This window comes from Panthera uncia, unplaced genomic scaffold, assembly GCF_023721935.1.
Source record: "Panthera uncia isolate 11264 unplaced genomic scaffold, Puncia_PCG_1.0 HiC_scaffold_198, whole genome shotgun sequence".
NCBI classification, from domain to species: domain Eukaryota; kingdom Metazoa; phylum Chordata; class Mammalia; order Carnivora; family Felidae; genus Panthera; species Panthera uncia.
Genome location: NW_026058668.1, coordinates 1 through 21531, shown reverse-complemented (window position 1 = coordinate 21531; position 21531 = coordinate 1). Strand labels below are relative to the sequence as shown.

General features: G+C 50.0%; 1 protein-coding gene across 3 annotated transcripts; it reads left to right on the top strand.

Moving 5' to 3' along the window:
• Positions 1–191: 191 nt before the first annotated feature.
• On the top strand, positions 192–17255 carry LOC125917545 (ATP-dependent DNA helicase PIF1). 3 transcript variants are annotated; one of them, XM_049623721.1, is made up of 15 exons: positions 192–594; positions 767–1124; positions 2820–4668; positions 9894–10470; positions 11412–11544; positions 11632–11757; positions 11884–12037; positions 12129–12243; positions 12320–12426; positions 13809–13948; positions 14301–14407; positions 15097–15184; positions 15321–15466; positions 16137–16328; positions 16540–17255. In XM_049623721.1, the coding sequence occupies exons 4-15, from the start codon at positions 9913–9915 to the stop codon at positions 16597–16599; spliced, it is 1926 nt and encodes a 641-aa protein (XP_049479678.1). In that variant the 5' UTR covers positions 192–594; positions 767–1124; positions 2820–4668; positions 9894–9912; the 3' UTR covers positions 16600–17255. The 3 variants fall into 3 exon arrangements, with proteins under 3 accessions (XP_049479678.1, XP_049479679.1, XP_049479677.1); XM_049623722.1 differs by having other exon boundaries at positions 192–892; positions 1058–1124; XM_049623720.1 differs by having other exon boundaries at positions 192–1124.
• Positions 17256–21531: the final 4276 nt, after the last annotated feature.

Below are 21531 nucleotides of genomic sequence, written 5' to 3'. Positions count from 1 at the left end.
ACTTGGTCCTCTTCTCCCAGGAGCCTCCTGGCAGGGCTGGGCCTGGACCTCTAGTCAGGTCCGGAGAGTCCGGTAACGCGAAGACTTGGGGCTGGGAGGCTGGACTTCGGGGGAGGGAGTCTTCCCCTATTTTTCAGGGAACCTCAAATGCAGTGTTCTCCTGCCTTCATTGGACATTGCTCAGAGCTGTTCTCTCTGGTTCCTATACCTGAGGGTCACCCTCCACCCACCCCCACCCCCATCCAGCGGTGATCTTGCAACCTCGACAGCCTTGCTGGGTGGGAGTGGAGTGTTAGTTATACCGCGGGCCGTCATTTTATACTTGGGAGAAAGAGGCCCAGAGAGAGAAAGTGACTGGTTACATCCCAGCCTCCAGCTCCCCTCCTACCCTCCACCCTTTCCGTCTCAGCTCTCATAGCCAACCCTGCCCAAGCATGCTTGTGCAGGAAGAATTAAGTATGTGTGAGATCAATGGTGACCTCCTTTGGCTCTAGCTGCTATAGCAGCAGCTGCACCAGTTGACCAAGCTCCCCTTTCACTGCCTTTTGCTGGTCCTCAGGCCCCCCAGCCACTTACAGCCCTGCATGGAAAAAGGTAGCTTGGGGCCCAAGGGGGAGGAAGATGGGGGCATACATTTTCTTTATGCCTGGGCCTGGGTTCCTTTATCTAAAAGGATGAGGAAAATCCAGGCTATGGATTTGAGAAAGTCAATGTATATGGCAACCACATGGTTTTATTCCCTCAGTATGGTTTATTCCTTCTCCAGAGCTGGGCACCTCATGCCTGAGGACTCAGAAGATCCTGTATCTGAAAACTCAGATTCCACCTGCAGGAGCCCAGAGACCCTGAGGAATTTGTGTTGTTGCACAGCTCATGGTTCGGTTGGGGTAAGGTCAGTTTTCATATCCAGTGAGCTCTGTCACTTTTGGGAGTGAGCCACTGATAACCACTTTGGCATCGGTTTTCCCATCCAGCGAGCCATGCTGGCCCTCTGGTTGTTGCTCCCGCACCACATGCATTCATTCAACATAAATATTTTCTTTGCCTTGATCATCAGTCCTTACACTAATATCTGGAAGATAATGGCAAGACCCAGAGTTCCTGTCCTCCATCAGGAGAGAAAGGTGTGTAAACAGATGAGAAAACCGTATGTTAAATGTGAGGGTAAATGCACATAGGAAGGGCACCAAAACCAGGACAAAGGGTCAACACAGGCATTCTAGACAGAGGGGAGAGTATAAGCAATGGCAAAGAAGCATGAAACAGTATAGTGTGTGTTGGGGGGTGGGGTGGGGAGCGGCTAAGCTGGAGAAGAGCTCAGTGTCTGAGAAAGGGCCTTGAAGGCTGTATTGAGGGGACTATATTTTAACCTCAGGGTAATGGGAAATCATTGAAAGTTTTTGGCTGTGGAAGGGATGGAGTCTGTTTTGCATGTACACCATTTAATCAACAAAACTTATTGGGGGCCTTTTAAGTAGGGTGCTTTCCAATACTTCATCCTGGCATTTATTCACTCAAAAGAATTTAGGGAGCCTCTGTCATCTGCTCACTGTACTAAACTCTTCACACATATCTCCTTTAATCTTCACACAAGTGGATAATGACCCGAGAGATAGATACAATTGTTATATTCATTTAACAGATCTTGAATCCAAGGCTTAGACCTGTTTAAGGTCACTTGACTGGTGAGTGGTGGTTTCAAGGATTCAAACCTCCCTTGACTCCAGAGTATGTGCTGTCTACTAAATGTTTTGGCAGCATTGTATGACCAGGCCTCACAAGATCCAGGCCCTGCCTTGGAGAGATGAAGAGCCAGTAGGAGGGTAGACAAGTCCTTAGAAGCGCTCTGATGAAAGAACACACAGTGTATGGTGAAAGCTGCTTCCCAGAGGAAGGGCTGGAGTGATTGAGTTGTATTCCACTAGGGTGGACATCTTACAAAAGCAGTAACTTTTGTAGAACATCGTGACTTGTTAGGGGAACTGTAAGCAGATTTGTGCAGTCATGTGTGTGTGGTGGTGGCGGGGGTGGTGGGAGATTTCAGAAAAGTACCATCGGGGAGGCATCAGGAGCTAGAGCATTAAGGACCTTAAGTGCTGACCTAAGGTATTTGAAATTCTTCCTGCAAGTTGCAGGGGGCCACTGAAGCAGGGTGGACACGATTTTCATTTTAAAACCTCATTTTTGGGGTGCCTTAGTTGAGCAGCAGACTCCTGATTTCAGCTCAGGTCATGATCCCAGGGTTGTGGGATGGAGTCCTGTGTCCACCGGTTCTGTGCTGTGAAGGCTGCTTAAGATTCTATCTCCCTATGCCCCTCTCCTTGCTCATGCACACTCTTTCTGAAATAAAAAAAAACCAAACCAAACAAAGACAAAACTCATTTTCATGGCTGCTATGTGAAGAATGGTGACAGAGCACGAGAGATGGGGAGGCCCACTGCGTAGCAAACTGTTACAGAAAATCCAGGTTCAAGGTGATGGAGCCTGAACCAGGCCAGTGTTTATGAGGATGGTAGGGACAGATAGAGATTCAGGAGACAGTAAGGTGGGGGTGAGGAAGGGGGTGGAATTGGGGGAAAGTGGTTAAAAGATACAAACTTCCAGTTATAAGGTAAATGAGTGCTAGACTATAATGTATAACATGATGACTATAGTTGATACCTTTGTATGATATATAGGGAAGATGTTAAGAGAGTAGATCCTAAGAGTTCTTATCACAAGGAGAAATTTGTTTTCTTTTGTTTTTATTGGATCTATGAGATGATGGATGTTAACTAAGCCTATTGTAGTACTAATTTCACAATATATGGATATTTCAGCTGAGACCTGAAAGATGAAGACAGAGACAGCCACAAAAAGAGGTGAGGGGGAATGTATTTTTTTCTTCCTTCAAACAAATATTTTTAATTTTTTAAAGTAAACTCTACCCCCATCTCGGGGCTCAAACTCACGACCCCAACATCAAGAGATGTGTCCTCTACCAACTGAGCCAACCAGGCACCCTGGAGGAAGGTATTTCATGCAGAGAAAAAAAAAAAAAGCGCAAAGACTCAGGAATAGGAATGGGTTTTGGGTGTACAAGGAGCACCAAGGAGGCTATTGTGACAGAGGCATATTGAGTAAGGGAGAAAATGGTAGACTTGAGGTCACAGTGGAAGGAAGGGAGGGAGTTGGCTGTGGTAAAGACTATGGATTTTATTCTAAGAGGAATTGCCTAGAAAGGCACGGAGGGTTTTCCCATGGAGGGAAAAGCAACCTGTGTTTATATGTTTGAAAAGATCCCATCTGCTGCTGTTTGGAGAAAGGACTGGATTGTAGGGGGACAGAGTGGAAGCCCAGAATCCAGTGTCATTAGGAGACTACTACTGAGATCCAGGGAGAGACGATAGGCTGCTAGCTCTAGGGTGTGGGGTGGAGACGGAGAGAATAGATCCAAATTACGTTTTGTAGGCAGACAGAACAGGTTTTGATGGTGGGTTAGATGTGGTAAGTAAAGAAGGAATCAAGGGTATGGTGGTGCATTTACTGAAATGAAGACAGGAGAAAAACAGGTGTATATGGTGTTGGCGGAGATTAAAAGCTCTGTTTTGGAGAAAGTAAGTTTGACATGCCTGCTAGGCATCTGTGTGGTGATATCAGAAGAACAAATGGAGACAGCCTGGAGTTCAGGGGAGAAAGGCAGGCTAGAGATACAATGTTGGGAATCAGCATATAGCTGATAATCAAGCCATGGGATTAGAAAAGATGGAAAAGAAAAAAAAAGATAAAGTCCTCCCCACTTTGAGAGGTGTGGTTGAGGAAAAGGGAGTTAGCAAAGGAGGAGCCGATAAGTATGAAGTAACGAGTATGAAGTAGAAGTATGAAGAAACGAGGGGAGTGTGTTGTGGAAAAAGAGGATTTCAAGGAAGGAGGGTTACCTGTATCAGAGGCTCAATAAATGAGTGTCAGCTGCCCCGTGATGAAGCAATGCCAAGTGAAATAGTGCTCTGGAAGCTGGAAGACCATTTCAGCATCTCTACAAATTGTCCCTGTAAGCTTAGAGTTGTTAAGGAGAAAGAGAGAAAGGACCATAAAGCTTCTTTTAAGTATCAAATGAGATTATGGCCGAAAACGCATTCTGTAAGCCGCCCAGTCCTGTGATAACGTCACTGTTGGGTTTTTATTAATGAGCTGGCGATTAGAATTAAGACCACCGGTGAGGGAGAGCGCATAAGACGTACAGAAAGAGTTGTCAAGAAGTAAATTTCATAATGAAGAAAACTCCTGAGAGCTTGCGTCAAAACCAGGCTTGGGGTTAGGGGAGAGATACGGGAGCAATGCTGCGCTTCATTTAGAATTTAACCCTGCGGCGATAGCAGTAAGAAAAACAGGGCGGATAGAAAACTCGAAGCTGAGAAGGAGGAAGTCCGGCCCCAAACGTGAGATATCTCTGGCTCCGCCTCCCTCCTCCACGGGCCAATCAGGATCCAACTGACAGGGCGGAGCCTGAGGTCAGTTAATAACCACTAAGCCCCGTTCAGTTATTCATTTTATTCCTTTCCCTCCAAGGGTTCACTGTTGCTGCTCCTACAAAACTTTGGGAGGGCATACCACTTTGGAAAAAGCTCTGGCAGTTTCATATAAAAGTAAATGTGTACCTGTTCGATGACTCAGCAGTTTCTCACCAAGGTATTTATTTTTGTTTATTTTTAATGTTTGTTTATTTTTTAGAGACAGAGTGTGAGCAGGGAAGGGGCAGAGAGAGAGGGAAACCAAGAATCTGAAGCAGGCTGTCAGCACAGATCCCGACGCGGGACTGGAACTCACCTGGAGATCATGAGCTGAGCCAAAGTCTGAAGCTTAACCAACTGAGCCATTCAGGTGCCCCTCACTGAGGTATTTATTTTTAAAAATTAAAGCATAAACCCACAGAAAGCCCAGATATCCATCAACAGTAAAATGGAAAACTAGTACAGTATATCCATACGGATGGAATACTACTTAGCAATAAAAAGGAACCAACTACTGATATAGCAACATGGATGAATCTCCAAATAATTATGCAGAGTGAAAGAAACCTGTACACAAAGAATACATATTGTATAATTCCATTTATAAGAAGTTTTAGAACAAACCAAATTTATGGTGAAAACCAAGTTAGAGCAGAGTTGCCTGAGGATTGAGGGTGGGAATTGAGTGGTGCAAAGTGACCTGAGGAAACTTTCTAGGTGATGATAATGTTCTTAGAACTGTGCAATGAAGAAACTGTCCCATAGCTTCTAGCCACATGCAACTACTGAGCATTTGAAGTGTGGCCAGTACGACTCAAAAACTGAATTTTAGGGCACCTGGATGACTCAGTCAATTGAGCATTGAACTTTGGCTCAGGTCATGATCCCACGGTTCTTAGGTTCAAGCCCCACCTCAGGCTATGGGCTGACAGCGTGAAGCATGTCTCCCTCTCTCTATCTCTGCCCCTCCTCCGCTCGTTCGCACGGGCGCACTCTCTCTCTCAAAAAAATAAAAAATAAAACCTTTAGAAAAACAAAACTGAAGCTTAAATTTCATTTAATTTTAATTCATTTGAATTTAAAATTAGCCACATGTGGCTGGTAACTACCATATACAGCATGGTTTATATCCTGATAAGGACTTGGCTGCACAGATATATATGTTTGTCAAAACTCTTCTCATGATAAGCGTAAGAGTTGTGCATTTCATCATTTGTGAAGTTTACATTAAAAAGATAAGCATCAGGGCACCTGGGTCACTCTGTCCAGCTTCAGCTCAGGTCATGATCTCACAGCTCCCGAGTTCGAGCTCCACGTTGGACTCTGTGCTGACAGCTCAGAGCCTGGAGCCTCCTTCCGATTTTGTGTCTCCCTCTCTCGCTCATGCTGTGTCTCTCTCTGCCTCTCAAAAATGAATAAACATTTAAAAAAAATTTTTTTTAAGACAAGCATTAGGGGGTGCCTAGGTGGCTCAGTCGGTTAAGCATTGCACTTTGGCTCAGGTCTTGACCTCAAGGTTCCTGAATTGGAGCCCCACATCAGGCTCTCTGTTGTCAACACAGAGCCTGCTTCAGATCCTCTGTCTCCCTGTTTCTCTGCCCCTGCCCCCCTCAAAAATAAACTTAAAAGTGGGGGAGGGGACTTGATAAAAAGGTAAGCTTTAGGGCAACTGGCTGGATCAGTCAGTAGAGCATACTTGGCTCTTGATCATGGGGTCATGAGTTCAGTCCCCACATTGGGTGTGGCGCCTACTTAAGAAAAAAAAAAAGCATAAACCCTAGTTAATGCTATGCATGTTAAAGTGTTTAGACATGAAATGTACTGTTGTCTGCAACTTCAAAATGCATAATAGATGGATTCATGAATGTTGAGATGGACAGATGATCAGGCATGATAAAACATTAATTGTAGCATCTTGGTGGTGGGTTTATGGGTGTTCACTGTACAATTCTTTGAACCTTTCTGTTTATGTTGGAATATGTTCAGAATAAAATGCTGGAGTTCTCAAGGGCTGAGAGGAGAAAGTGGGGAGTTATTTTCTCATGGGTACAAACTTTGTTTGGGATGATGAAAATTTTCTAGAACTAGTGGTGATGGTTATGCAGTGCTTGAAAGTACTTAATGGCAATGAGTTGTACACTTAAAAATGGTTAAGGGGCACCTGGGTGGCTCAGTCGGTTAAGCATCCAACTTCGGCTCTGGTCATGATCTCATTCATGAGTTCAAGCCCGCATCGGGCTCTTTGCTGACAGCTCGGAGCCTGGAGCCTGCTTCGGATTCTGTGTCTCCCTCTCTCTCTCTGCCCCTCCCCTGCTTGTGCTCGCTCTCTCTCTCTCTCTCTCTCTCTCTCAAAAATAAACATTAAAAAAAATTTTTTTTTAATGGTTAAGATGCTGGGGCACCTGGGTGGTCGATCAGTTAAACATCAACTTCGGCTCAGGTCATGGTCTCGCGGTTCCTGAGTTTGAGCCCCGTGTCGGGCTCTGTGCTGCCATCTCAGAGCCTGGAGTCTGCTTCAGATTCTGTGTCTCCCTCTCTCTCTGCTCCTTCCCCGTTCGTGCTCTGTGCCTCTCTGTCTCTCAAAAATAAATAAACATTAAAAAATGGTTAAGATGGTAAAATTTTGATGTTATTTACATTGTACAATTTTTTTTTTTAAGTTTGAAAGCCAAAAGGAAAAAAAAAAACACTGGGGGAAAATCCATGTGGAAGTGTCTGTGCCTTCTCTAGAGGCAGTCAAGGGTACTGCACAGAAAGAAAGGGGAAGGAAGCAGGCTGTTTGTCGGTGTGCTGGGCCCATTTTGAGCAAAGGGTAGCGGGAAGAAAGAACAGAGGCTTTAGAAACAGACCTGGGTTCATAATCCTAGCTCTTTTCATGTTGTAGTTGTGTGACTGTACTTGTTTCTTAGTGCTGTTGCTGCTGTAACAAATTACCACAAATTTAGTGACTTAAAGCGACACAAATCTGTTATCTTGCAGTTCTAGAGGTCTGACGTGTGTCTCACTGGGCTAAAATCAGGACCTGTGTTCATTCTGTAGATTCTAGGGAGGAAGAACCTACTTTGTTGCCATTTCCAGCTTCTAGAAGCCTCCTGTATTCTATGTCTTGACTCATGACCCTTTTCTCTGTCAAAGCCAGCAGTAACCTCTTCAAATCTTTCTGTTTCTCACACACACCTCTGCTTCTTTATCTCATCTCCTGTTCTCTCTTGCTTTCCTGATTGCTTTATAAGAATGCTTGTGATTCCATGGCCCACCCAAAAATCCAGGATAATCTTTCCATTTCAGGATCCTTAATTTATCACATCTGCAAAATCTCTTTTGCCATGTAAGTAAGGTAACATATTCATAAATTCTGGGGATTAGGATGGGGGCATCTTAGGGAGACCATTCTTCTGCCTACCACAGTGATGTTGAAATTTTTCCCATGCCACTGGGGACTGATATGTCAAGATAGAACTGAAGAGGAAAAATATTTCTCCTGATTTTTTTTCTAACAGTTTTATTGAGATATAATTCATATGCCAAAAAATTTGCCCATTTAAAGCATCAGTTCAATGGTTTTTAGTATAGCCACAGAGTTCTACCATCAATGAAAATTTTCATCTTTGACCATTTTTATATATGAGGAAACAAAGTAAACTTGCTTAGAGTAACATCTAACTGGCAGGGCTGGGTCATGGCAGCAGCTGTCAGGAGCTGAGCTTCCAGTCCAGGCCTGGATTCCCTTCATGAAATTAGACGAGTCACCTGGGAGCAGTGTGGCATAATAGTTAAACAGCAGGTGCTCACGCTGGGTTAGACTTGGGTTCAAGGCTTTGCTTTGCTGTCTACAAGCTATGTGATCTTTGGTAAAATCTCTTGGAGCCTTGGTTTCCTCATTTGAAAAATGAGGACAAGCCAATAAAGGAGGGGGCTGACTCACCTGTAAGATCCCTTCCAGCTATGTAATTACAAGCGTCAATGAGGGGGTTGAAAAGATAATTAAAAATACATTCTCTGAGCAGCCAGTGCATTTGACAAAAGGGATACGAACTCCCTGAAGACATAGGCTCACATGCTTCCTTTGTACTCCCTGAGCACCTAACACAGGTCTAGGAATTCCTGAACGATGGGCCTCAGCCTGCTTGGAGACAAATGCATAAAATGACCCTTACAGAGGCAGAGAAGGAGGAAAAGAGGGGTAGGGGGCGGGGGCAGAGGAAGCGACAGGCCCAGGAATCGGCAAGCGCCAGGTGAAGGTAAACACGGGTGGGAGGGATCAGGGGCAGCTCATCCCCCAAGGCCAAGTTCAGCCGCTGTGTGGGGGCTAAAGCAGAGAAAAAGTGTGTTGGAGGCACCGTTCTGAAAACAAATCTTCAAGCCGCGTTGTGTGACGCGACATCACGCATCGCCCTGCTGCAGCCCTCCGCCCCTTTCCACTTCCACTGGTCCACCGGCTTTGGTATGCTCGCCCACCACTATAAGCCTCCTTCCTCCAGCTTGCGATTGGTACAGCCCAAGCTCTGGGAGTTGGAACCCAATGAAAGACACGCCCGTTGTCACGCCCCTGTCTCTGATTGGCTGGAGAGTTTAAAGATCCGGCCGGTGATAGGATGATTCTCTACTCCTAGATTTGAAAGTTCTTAGTGCCCAAGTTTAGTTAACTGGCCGGCTCTGTTCAGCGCGTTCTCCGAGTGCCGGTGCAAGTGAGTGTCCACGCGATCCCGGAGGTGGGAGACAAAGTTATGCTTTTTTCAAAAGGTCTCTGCCGGGAGGGTGCAGACGAGTGGGTCAGACGGAAGAAACAGGGATTCCTGGGCCCCAGGATCCCTCGCGATTTTCGCTGGCAAATATTCTCCACCCTATGCCCACCTTAGAGATTGGGAAGAAGAGTCAGAGCTGCGGAATCACACTAACCCTGACTCCTACCAGTCGTTGTAGCCCCTCAGTCTGTTTCCATTTTCTGTACACGGGAAAGAGATTGACCTGGCTGCATATAAACTAGTGAACGTATCTGGAGGAAAGAAGGTGCTTATTACAAGTCAGCCCCCTGCTCATCCCTCATCCCTCCTCATTCCCTTCTTCTTTGGGAGAGGACTAAGGATTCCTTTGTCCTCCCTGGGCCTTTTGGAAACAGGTTTCTCTTTTGTTACGGAGCCTGCTTGTCAGACAGCCGAGGCTCTCCAATCCTGGGTGCATTTGATGCTGCCCATCCACCATTCTGGAAATTACTGCGTAGGAGAGTAATGTCTCTGTGAATTCTGGTTGGCCCAGGTCTCTCACCGTCTCCATGACCTCTTTGTGTTACCAGTGACAGCCTCCGTGACCTTATTTGGCTTTGACCGGGCTCCCGTCAAAGTCTCTATACCACCTATTATGCCCCTGAGTCCTCGTGACCCCTGTGCTTCCGGCCTCTTGTAGACCTCCGGAGGCGGTGGAGATGCTGTCGGGCACCCAGGCAGCGCCAGTGGAATTCGAGGACGCAGAGCTGCGGTGTCGCGTGGCTGTGGAGGAGCTGAGCCCCAGCGGGCAGCCGCGAAAGCGCCAGGCCCTACGCACCGCGGAGCTGAGCCTGGGACGAAATGAGCGCCGCGAGTTGCTGCTGCGGCTGCAAGCGCCTGGGCCCGCGGGGCGGCCGCGCTGCTTCCCTCTGAGGGCGGTGCGCCTCTTCACGCGCTTCGCAGCGGCCGGGCGCAGCACACTACGGCTCCCAGTTGACGGCGCTCCCCGCGCGGGCGCTGTGCAGCTGCTGCTCTCCGACTGCCCCCCCGACCGCCTGCGACGCTTCCTGCGCACGCTGCGTCTCAAGCTGGCCGCAGCCCCGGGCCCCGGACCGGCCTCCGCCCGCGCACAGCTGCTTGGCCCGCGGCCCCGAGACTTCGTCACCATCAGCCCAGTGCAGCCGGAGGAGTTGCGGCGCGCGGCGCCCACCGGCGTCCCGCACGCCACGCCCGTGAAGCGGCCGAGGGAACTCCGGGCGAGATCTGATCCCAGCAACGTGAGGACCGGAAAGCGGGGACGCCTTAGGGAGTGGGTGTGCCACTGAGATGGAAGAGACCCAGGAGGTCCAAGTTTGGGGTTGGGGGGAGGATGGTGGCAGTATTCGAGGAGGTTGCTGGTTATCTCAGAGGAGATGCCCATCAGATGTAGGAGGATGACAGAGAGATGAGGGTTGTGCGTATTTCCCATAGTGCAATTCCTGAGTAAGCTAGAATGGGAAAAGAGGCCCAGGTCACGTTAAAAGGGAAAGAGAAGGAGGCCTAGAAAGAAAGGTGACTTTAGAAGAAAAAGTAGGAAGCTATTCAGCCTGGAGAAGGAAAGAAGCTTTTGAAAAAAAGAACTGGTCAGCAGTGTCTGGGCAGCCAACTGGTCTGATCATATTGGGGGGGCGATGTGCAAAGCCTGGTGGGTTTGTGAACTGGGGCAGATGGATGGTAGACTACAGGGGTTCAAGACTAAGCTGGTGAAAGGATGGAGATGGAACAAGAAAGGGGCCCTGTCCAGGCAGGGTTTTGCTGGGGTATTTTGTTTTGTTTACTTTTTTTTTTTTTTTTTTTTTTTTTTTAAGGAGGCCTCACATCCATTGTGGGGCTTGAACTCAGGACTCTGAGGTCAAGAGTCACATGCTCCACCAACTGAGCCAGCCAGGCACCCCATTGCTGGGGTATTTTGAAGTGAGAGAGACAGGTTTGTGACAGAAAGAGAAGTGAGAAGGAAGGACCTGTGAGAGAACCAGGAGATTTAGGGAAACCAGGGGAGGGAGCTGAGGAAGGTCTGGACCTCCCTTAGACCTACTTAATGCAGTAATCAGGGCACCAGGGATCAGTGGAGGGGCTTCAAGGAGTGAAGCCAGCAGAGACCTAGCATTGTGCGCAAGCTAAGAAGGGAGGGGCAATGCCTAAGGGGTGGTAGGAAGCTCTGAGTCCTGTCCCCCTATAGGAAGCCCCAAAGTGGCCCTTGCCTGTGAAGAGGCTGAGCTTGCCCCCGAGCAAACCACAGCTTTCTGAAGAACAGGCTGCTGTGCTGAGGGTTGTCCTGAAAGGCCAGAGCATCTTCTTCACTGGGAGTGCAGGTAGTGGAGGGCAGAATAGGGGGGCTGGGGGAACGGAGGTGGGATACAGTGGAGGAGCAGGTGACCCTGACTTTACCCTCTGCCCAGGGACAGGGAAGTCTTATCTGCTGAAGCGTATCCTGGGCTTGCTGCCTCCCACAGGTACTGTGGCTACTGCCAGCACTGGGGTGGCAGCCTGCCACATCGGGGGTACCACTCTCCATGCCTTTGCAGGTAAGTAGGAACCTCTAGGGCTTGAGCTGGAAGCAAGCCAGGCCTCTGAGAAGGGAGGGAGAGGGGGTCAGGGTTGGGCCAGGGCCACGGTCTCAGGCTAAATACTCTCTCTTACATCACTCACAGGCATTGGCTCAGGCCAGGCTCCTCTGGCCCAATGTGTAGCCCTGGCTCAGCGGCCAGCTGTGCGGCAGGGCTGGCTGAACTGCCAGCGGCTAGTCATTGATGAGATCTCCATGGTGGAGGCCGACCTGTTTGACAAGCTGGAAGCCATGGCCAGGTCAGTATATGCAGTAAGGGCTGTGTTCTGGTGGTTTTCCATATGGAACCTGTCCATCCCAGCTCCTAAAGTACCCCATGCTCCTCTCCAGAGCTATCCGGCAGCAGAACAAACCATTTGGAGGGATCCAGCTCATCATCTGTGGGGACTTCCTGCAGCTGCCACCTGTAACCAAGGGCTCCCAGCCCCCAAAGTTCTGCTTTCAGGTATCACTCACCCTCTAGCCCTGTCCTCCATAGATGTCTGCTCTTCTCCCTGATACCCCTACTCTCCCCGCACCAGGCCAAGAGCTGGAGAAGATGTGTCCCAGTGACCCTGGAGCTGACCAAGGTGTGGAGGCAGGCAGACCAGACCTTCATCTCTCTGCTGCAGGCTGTCAGGCTGGGAAGGTGGGCCCTGGTGAACAGAGAAGGGGCCATGGATAAGGATCCAAGTGTGGGTCACAGGGGAGCACAGGGATCCAGAGAAGGGGGAAAAAATGCTTCATGGCCCCATAGAAGATGGTCACTATGTGAGCACTGGGACCCTGCCTCCTCCAAGGTTGGGTCCCCATCACCCAGCACAGGCCCTGGCACAGAGTAGGTGTCAGGGAAGTGTGGGCACATGGACACACAAGAGGAAATCAGAGATGTTAACACTCCTATTTCACAGATGCCGAAACAGGGGTTCAAAGAGGTGAAGTACCTTGCCCAGAGTCACAGCCAGTAAGTGCCTGGGCTGGGATTTGAACCTGGCCTGATTCTAAAGCCCAAGTTCCTTCCACTCTCAGAGCCTATGGGGTCACTTGATGAGGGAAGGAGGTTGCAGACATGGTCCCACCCCAGCTAGGACAAAAGGCTGAAATGCCAGGACTAGTCTAATGTGAGAGTGGACAGGAGGATAGGAAGGTGGAAGACATGGCCCAGAGCTGGGCTTTGAAAACCAGACTGAAATGGGATGGGGAGCAAGTGGTTGTGGTGAGGGGCTTTCTATGCTTAGGGACCCCTGTCAGACAGAGGAGGCAGGTAGGAAGATGCATAGCATACACCAGCATGTGTGGGGAACAAGAGGAAGGCTGAGTGGCAGAGCAGTGAGAGATGGTCCCGTTTTTCCCCCTTCTTCCACCTGATTTGCTGTTGTTCCCAGGCTTTCTCGTGTGGAGGAAAGCTTGAGATAGAAACACAGGCTAGGGGCACCTGGCCGGGTCAGTCGGAGAAGCATGTGATTCTTAATCTTGAGGTCCCCAGTTCAAGCCCCACATTGGGTGTACAGATTTATTAAATAAACTTTAAACACACACACACACACACATATATATATATATATATATATATATATATATACACACACACACACACACATACACAGTAGATTTTTGCCCCCAAAGCAGCAAGCAAGAGGCTAGAAGATAGTAGCCTGGAGACTGATTTGATTATAGGCTACCAGTATGACAGGTTATCGACATCAGCACCTTGTCTAGGTCCTTTAAACTTCTGGCCTATGCCCACTCATCATATCCAACTTCCTCTGGAGCACCGGAATGGGAGGGTGGCTAGCTCCTACCTGGAGATATTTACAGGGAAGGGAGCCTGCCCATGATCATTCTCCATGTCTGGGGTCTGAGTGGGGAAGGGCAACTTGGTCAGCCTGGGGGCCAGCACATTTTGCCCTGGTGACCCTTTCTAATCCCTAAGCCTGACCCGTGGCCTATTGCTTGGGCCATATCAGCTCTGTGCCCTGCTTTCCCTGGTGTTCAGGGAGGTGCTCTGCCCTGACAGCCTAGCCTCTACAGGTGCTCAGATGAAGTGACCCACCAGCTCCAGGCCACAGCCTCCCATAAGGTGGGGCGAGATGGGATTGTGGCCACGAGGCTTTGCACTCACCAGGATGACGTGGCCCTCACCAATGAGAGGCGACTGCAGGAACTGCCAGGTGAGCAGAGAGCCAGGGCTGGGCAAGACCATCTGGGAGAAGCCATCAGGCACATGTGGGCCCTCCTCCCCCAACAGCTTGGATATTTAGGCCCCTAACTTCTCTGGCCATAAAGGCCTTTATATTTGTAGATGTAACTGTGACTTGGAGAGGCAGGACTTTGAATGGGTCAAGGTCACCGAACTAGTAAATGTTGGAAGTAAGACTTGAACCCAGGCTCCTGATTCAAAAGCCCTGGCTTGCCTGAACTGTCCCCACTACCTCCTTCCATACCCTGGTCTAATATATGTTTTTGGAAACTGAACCACAAGTCAGTGACTTGTAATCTGTTTGCCCAACTCTTTTTTCCTAGGTGAGGTACACAGCTTTAAGGCCATGGACAGTGACCCCGAGCAAGCCCGAACCTTGGATGCCCATTGTCCTGTTAGCCAGATCCTTCAACTAAAGCTGGGGGCCCAGGTGAGTTGGGAAGCAGGGCCAAGACCCTGAAAGCCTGGGCCTCTCCTGTCCTTGAAGCTCTCCCCAGGCTGCTTCACAGCCAGAAAGCCTAGCTGTGACCCCAGTGAACTCCCTCCCTCCCGCTTCTACCCATCTTCCCGTCTTCAGCCTCCCACTGCCCTCCTCTTGCTAGGCCTGGGGGCACCAGCAGCAATGCTTTGGACAAGTCCCTTTCTCTTGCTGAAGCTCAGTTTCCACATCTGTGTAGTGTGAAAGAGCCCTGCTTCTTCCCATGGTGTTGGGGTGGGCCAAATGGGAGACTTGCCTTGGATTCCGAAGGGCACTTAAGGGCTGGAGAGGGGTGGCAGGACCTGGGGCTGTCCCTAATGATTGCGGCCCATACACATATTGCAAAACAGACATGATCATTTTCAGAGCCATGTGAGGTCTGTTACGTTATTACTGTTTCCCTCTTCCTGAGGCAAACAGCAAATGTTATTCCACTTTGACATTAGGTCCAACTGAGACCAGGGAAAATAAAGCAGCTTGCCATAGGGGTCACAGTCAGCAGATGGCAGAGTTAAGGATTAGGTCTTAGTGCCCCTCCATGAGTGCCTCCAGCCTCCTGGGACTGCTACAGCAAGTCTGGAACTGAGGCAGGGCATAGGAATGGGCTGTTCTCCATGGGTCAAGTCCTCTTTCTCTTGCAGGTGATGTTGGTGAAGAACTTAGCGGTGTCCCGAGGCCTGGTGAATGGTGCCCGTGGGGTGGTTGTTGGGTTCGAGACAGAGGGGAGAGGTAGGCAGTGGGGGAGCAGTCCTACAGCTTGGGTTTGCGGCAGGGCCCTGGGGTATGTGAGGAGGAGAAGGCCTGCTCCTCACCTCTGAGCCCTGAAGCAGGGCTGAAAGGTGGGATTTCTCCACACCTCCCTCAGGGCTGCCCCAGGTGCGGTTCCTGTGTGGAGTCACCGAGGTCATCCGTGCTGACCGCTGGACGGTGCAGGCCACTGGCGGCCAACTCCTCAGTCGGCAGCAGCTGCCCCTCCAGCTGGCCTGGGCAATATCTATCCACAAGAGCCAGGTGAGCAGTCAGTGTGGGGGACGGGGACAGGGCAGGGCAGATGGGGGGACTGAATAGACCTAGGGCATGTTGAAGGGGGTTCTTAAAGGCTTTATGGAGGTTGAGTTTGCTCTGGATAGAAAGTTCCAGACCATCGCTTCTTGGCCTTTTGGCTAAGATCAAGTGTAGTCAGAGTTCCACACCAGTGGCAGAATTAACCTTTCTTTAGTGCATTTCCCATCCTGCTTCCTCTCCCTTTCCCAAACACATAATCTCCTATTCTGCCATTTTGTGAGGCACTACCAGATGTTAAATTTAATCCTTACAACTGTGCAAGGTATAGATATGATCATCGTTCCTGTTCTACAGAAGAGAAAACTAAAGCTCAGAGCAGTTAAGTAACTTGCCCAAGGTTACACAGAGAGTGAGAGGCAGAGCCAGGATTCATTTCCATGCTTGTCTGACCCAGGCCTGTGCTCTTTCCTTTCACCACCATCCCTCTACTGAATTTGTGTCTCTTGGACCTCCTCCCACTCAGACACTCAGCTGCTGTCAATCTGTCCCTCTGCCTTGAGAATCTCTAGACTGGGTGAGGAGCTCCAGAGGCAGTAGCTGGACTGGTGTAGGTGGGGTCAGGCTCTTGGGCACAAGAGGTTGAGCTGGCTCCAGCTGTGTCTCCCCATTCCCCCAGGGCATGACCCTGGATTGCGTGGAGATTTCTCTGGGCCGAGTGTTTGCCAGCGGCCAGGCCTATGTGGCCCTTTCCCGGGCCCGCAGCCTGCAGGGCCTGCGTGTGCTGGACTTTGATCCCATGGTGGTTCGCTGTGACCCTCGTGTGCTGAGCTTCTATGCCACTCTGCGGAGGGGCAGAGGCCTCAAGATGGTAAGATGGAATCACCTGATGGTGGGCCATATAGTGTGGGAAGCCTGGGAACTAGGACAGAGGGAAGGCCAAAGGATCCTGGGGTAGGGATGGCAGAGCCTTCTCTGGCTCTGTTGGGAACAGGGGCAAGAAGAAGGAGATGCTGGCCCCTGGGCTGTGGCCTTAGGGGACAGCATGAACCGATGACTGGCTTTCTCTGTCTCTGATCCAGAAGTCTCCAAATGATGATGAGGCAGCCTCAGACCAAGAGAATGAGGACCCAAACCTTTGAGCCTCAAAGAGAAGACACATGATGGTCTCCCCTACTTCTTCCTCCCTAGTGGGCCAGGGCCTCTGAAGATAACTTGGGGAAGATAGTCAACCCTTTCTCCTTCATTAGGGCTCTCAGCCTCCTGGTCTTTCCTGGTCCAGGTTCAAGGGAGACTACTTCTTACCCCTTTTCCAGCTCTGCCTCAGTTTCTCCCTTTGCCCTGGGTAATCTAATTCCAGGGACAGGAGTAACCCTTTCTGTGCCAACTGGGAAAGGGCTTATGGTGGCACCTGGTGTTATAGGACAAAGCTCTCTGCGAGGGCTAGCCCAGGGCCACACGGTTGTGAATGCTGCCCTCTTTGGGCTGCAGAGAGGAGAGGCAGTGAAGACAGGTGCTTCAGGAGCAGGAACAGGCTATAACAGTCCTGAACTGGGGGACTCAGGCCAAATACAGGCCCCACACAGAGAAAGGAACCTGGGGTTATCATCACAGCTAGGCCCAGGATAGCACAAGCCAGGACACAGACTCTCCTGAGCTTAACCTGAGAACACACAATGCAAACCATGTGCCTATTATCTTAAGCTCCCTTTTTGGAGAAGAAATCATATTTAGGGGTACTGAGATGGAGTTCTCAGATCGTATTTATTTAGGACAAATAAACTTGTGAATTGTGTAAGGACTCTGAGTTGAGTCTTCTGCTCTCCTTAAGAAGGCATCCCATGGGGCTCAGTTCGTTAAGCGTCCAACTCTTGATTTCCACTGAGGTCATGATCATGGTCATGAGGTTGATCCCCACATTGGGCTTTGCACTGGGCATAGAGCCTGCTTAAGATTCTATCTCTCCCTCTGCCCATCATGTCTCACTCTCACATGCTCACTCTCTCTCAAAGGCACATCCCTGCCTGAGGCACTGGCTATAAGTGTTGCCATGGCCCTCTCCCCGTGGGTACACACAGAGGTGTTTGTTTACATCACAATGGCTGAGCTCACGGTACCCTTATATGAGCTTTTATTAGGATCACCAGTTATTTGGAAAGCTGAGTTACCCAAGATTGAGACTCACAACGAAATGACAAGGTGAATCACCGTTGCCCAGTAGTCAGACAAAGGCACACAAGAGAATTCACATGGCAGGAAATGGGTCTGTCACAATGACTGAGTGCTGGGGATCTCAGTTGCAACTTTTTTATTTTGTGCCTTGCTGAGGCTCCAGCTTGAATGTTCCAATTGGGAAGGGATCATCAGCAAACTAACTTCAGTTGTTCAAAGAGTCAGGTGGAAATTGCTGAGGGGCCCTTATAGTTTGGCTAAAACTAAGGTTCCCTGCTTATGAGTAAATGTATTTTAAATATGAAGTTGACAACGGTAAGGAGTGAAACCATGCTGGTTGCAGGAAGACATGAATTCTGGGTACCTGAGAGCATTTATCCTTGTCTTCCAAGAGCCAGCAGAGGCCCCAGCACACAGAGCAGGTGCTCAAGGAGTGTCTAGTTAAATGGTGGAGACCATGGGTAGGGCAGCTCTGTGCTATGGTGCTTCGGAGGAGCTATGGATCCTCAGACCTTCCCCATGGGCTTCATGGAAGAGGCAGGGTTACAGCTTGTGGAGAATTAGACTGACAGGGGACAGACCTGGCTTTCCATCTGATTTTGCCACTCGCCAGCTGTGTAACTTTAGGCATGTTACACAGCCTCTTTGGGGGGTTTCTTTATCTGTAAAGTGCAGGTGGTAACTGTGACTTTCATGTAGGGTTGTTAGGAGAAAGGCCAGCCACATGGCAGGAACTCGGTCAGGAGCTGTCATTAACATTTATGATCACTAACGATTATCACCATAATATCTTGTTCCTACACTCCTTTGGCAGACAAGATGTGGAGCCTCAGAGGGGTGCCAGCCTCACCCCTGTACAACCCCTGCCTGTCTCCCTCTTGTCACCACTTTTCCTGATCTTGAGGAGTTGATTGTTTTTCTGTAGCTTGAACCCTTTTCTTTGCCCCAAATAGAAAACACTCCTAGGAGGAACCAAGCCCATCAGGGTGACCCCCCACCCACCCACAAGTGGGCAATCATGGTGGTCTTTAAATGTAGTGCCATTTGAAAGTCAGTGTTTCCCATCTGCCTATATGACATAGCCCTCCTTGCAGAACCAGCTCTGAGCTGATCTCACCATGCCCTGCCCTCAAGGGGCTTACTGGTCTGGCTGCACTTGCTTTTTTCACTCTTTCCGCTTAACACAGTTTGGGAACCATCCAGTTCAGCACAGATAGCACTTGCTTGTGCTTCCTAGCAGCTCTGCACCTTGGGGGTTCTTGGATGGAAACAGAAGAACTTGACTCAAGATAATGAGCAGGAAAGGAAGGTAATGGAAGGCTAGCTCAAAGAACTGATATGAAGCCCAGAAACCCAAGCTTGGATACAAGTGGGAACCAGAGAAGCTAGAACAAATGGCAAGAGTGGAGCTGGGGGCAGAGGGCTGGGGGAAGTTCTGTGTCCCCTGGACACAAGCACAGCCATCAGGGAAGGAATCCTGTACTTTCCCGCCTCCTTGCTTCACTCAGCCCACACCTAAAGGCAGGTGCAGGTATGTGGCTGGTGGGGCTTGGTCTCCAATGCAAGCCCTGCAGCTACTAGCAAGAGTACCTAGCAAGAGGTTGGATATACCATCAAGGTACGACAGGGACCAGGGCTTCTGCCAAGAGATGAATGTCCCATCATCCCCCAGAGCCAGGCTGTTGGAAGATGTTTGAGGATCCTGGTGATGCAGTCATTTCTTCTGCATCCTCTCCTGGGGCTCTCCTCTCTGACCGCTCTCCTACTACACACTAGTAGGCATGTCCCACTACCCCCAGATTTTTTCCCCTCCCCCAAGGACTGATTTTAGCTTTCCTGGTCTCATATGGACTTGCCCTGCTTAAAGATGTCTTCCTCACGGGACTGCCTGTATACCAGAAAGTCCCTTCTTGATGTTCTCCAGAAGGCTCCAGAGAAAGGCACACATGTCCCCTGTGAGGAGGAGCTGCCCTCAGGCCAGAGGGATATGTGTAAGGAACCTCACAGTCCTTTATGTTCTTGGCATCTAATTTAATCTAACTTCAAACCTATATCCGTGAGGGTGTAGGGAAACCCCATCTTAGAATTGAGGGCTCCCCATTCACCCCTGGCGTCACACAGGCCGGGAGTAGGGCTTGCAAGAGCAGGTCTCTCGTGTCCATGGCCTCATGGTGGCTGCTGATACCCACAGTGACAAGCTCCATAGGCTTTGACTCTACCCAGGCCCTAGGGAAAGGTAAGGGTGGAGGAGAGGTCATAGCCTCTCCAGGGGCCTCACACTCTGCCCTCCAGAGCCCTGCCACCTCCTTGTGGTGCTCCCAGGCCACCTTCACTCACCCCTCACCCCTCCCTAGTTTTGGAAACCCTCCTCTCTCTGCCTCTCCTTCCCCCCAGCATAATCCCCTCAAGAAACTGGAAGCAAAAGCCAGGAGAGTGTGCTCTCAGGTAGCCTCTGGATTTGAGGCAAAGAAGCCCAAAGGCCTAGTGACCCTGCTTAGAAAATGGGGGTGTGGTGGACAGATAAGTATGGTCAGAACAGAGAAAATATCTCCAGTAATCACTATCATTCTGGGATAAAAGAGACTTCCCACCCAGCCTGTGTGTTCATTCATGCATTGATTCCACAAATATTTACCTATTGAGCACCTATAATGTTCCAGGTGCTGGGCTAGACCCTGAAGACCCCAGTGAACCAGAAAGACATGGCCCTGGGATGCTTAGGGTGAATACAGGGAGACAGATTTATAAACAAGCAAGCAACTAACTAAGTGATCAAATAAGGAGTACCTGTGGGTGAGGAGAGCTCACTTAGAGGATGGTTGGAGAAAGGGACTGGGAGGTGGGTGCCTTCCCCCTGCATACCTCCCTGACTTGGGCTAACCTGAGATGTCCAGATTAACCCCTCATGACTCACCTCAAACATCACCTCTGTTCCCAGGACCTAGCCCTGCCCCTTTCTAGAAAAAAGGCTCCAGTCTCAGCACATCCACTGTGTTGTCCTTGCCTGTGGGTCTGTCTCCTGCACCAGAAAGCTCCTCAGAACAGGATTGAGGCCCCTGCTTCCTGCAACCGGTGCACCTAGCCCAGCACAGGGACTGGGGCAGGCCAACAGCATGGAATGAACAAAGGATGAAAGAATGCAGAGATCCCGCAGTTAGGGGCCCAGGGGGCTTCCCACCTGCCTGAGCATGCTGTCCAGGTGATGGGGGTTCCTGTGCCACTGCTTGGGAGACGATCTGTGTCCCCTCTAGTTGCCTAGTCATGGGCATTTCCCATCCTTCTCCCCTCCACTCTCCAGAGGAAGGCTGGAGAGAAGTTTATCAGGTGGACAAGTTGGAGAAAGCCATTTTGGAAAAGGGAACTGTGTAGTACAAAGGCATAGAAGTGTGAAAGATGGAGCTTGACATCCCACTTTATTACACTGGAAAGCAAGAGAAAATGGCTGTTGGGGGAGGCAGACATATTCCTGAGGGGGCTCAACGCAGGGGTGAGAGCCCCTCCTGGGGCTAAGAGGGGCTCCTGTGAGTCCCACTTTCTGCCGCCCCACCCCCCTCTTCTGTGCCTGAAGATGGAGCACTCAGTAGTGACCTGCCTCCGATGGTAATTAGCAATTCACAAGTCTGTCTTCTCCTGGAATGAGGTGGAGCCTTTGGGAGCAAGAGACCTGGCTTCGATGTCTTTGTGTCCCCACAGCACTCAGCATGATGGACTTCAGAAAGGAGATACTTCATAAAATATTTGATAAATGAAAGAAAAGGTCCCCTGAGAGGCAGGGATGTTTACTCTGATTTTGCAGACGAGGTAGCTGAGTCCTGGGGAGCTAGGCAGTAGCTGGGCTGGAACTAGAACTCCGTGCCCTGCCCCCCCCCCCCTCCCCCCCCCCCCCCCCCCCCCCCCCCCCC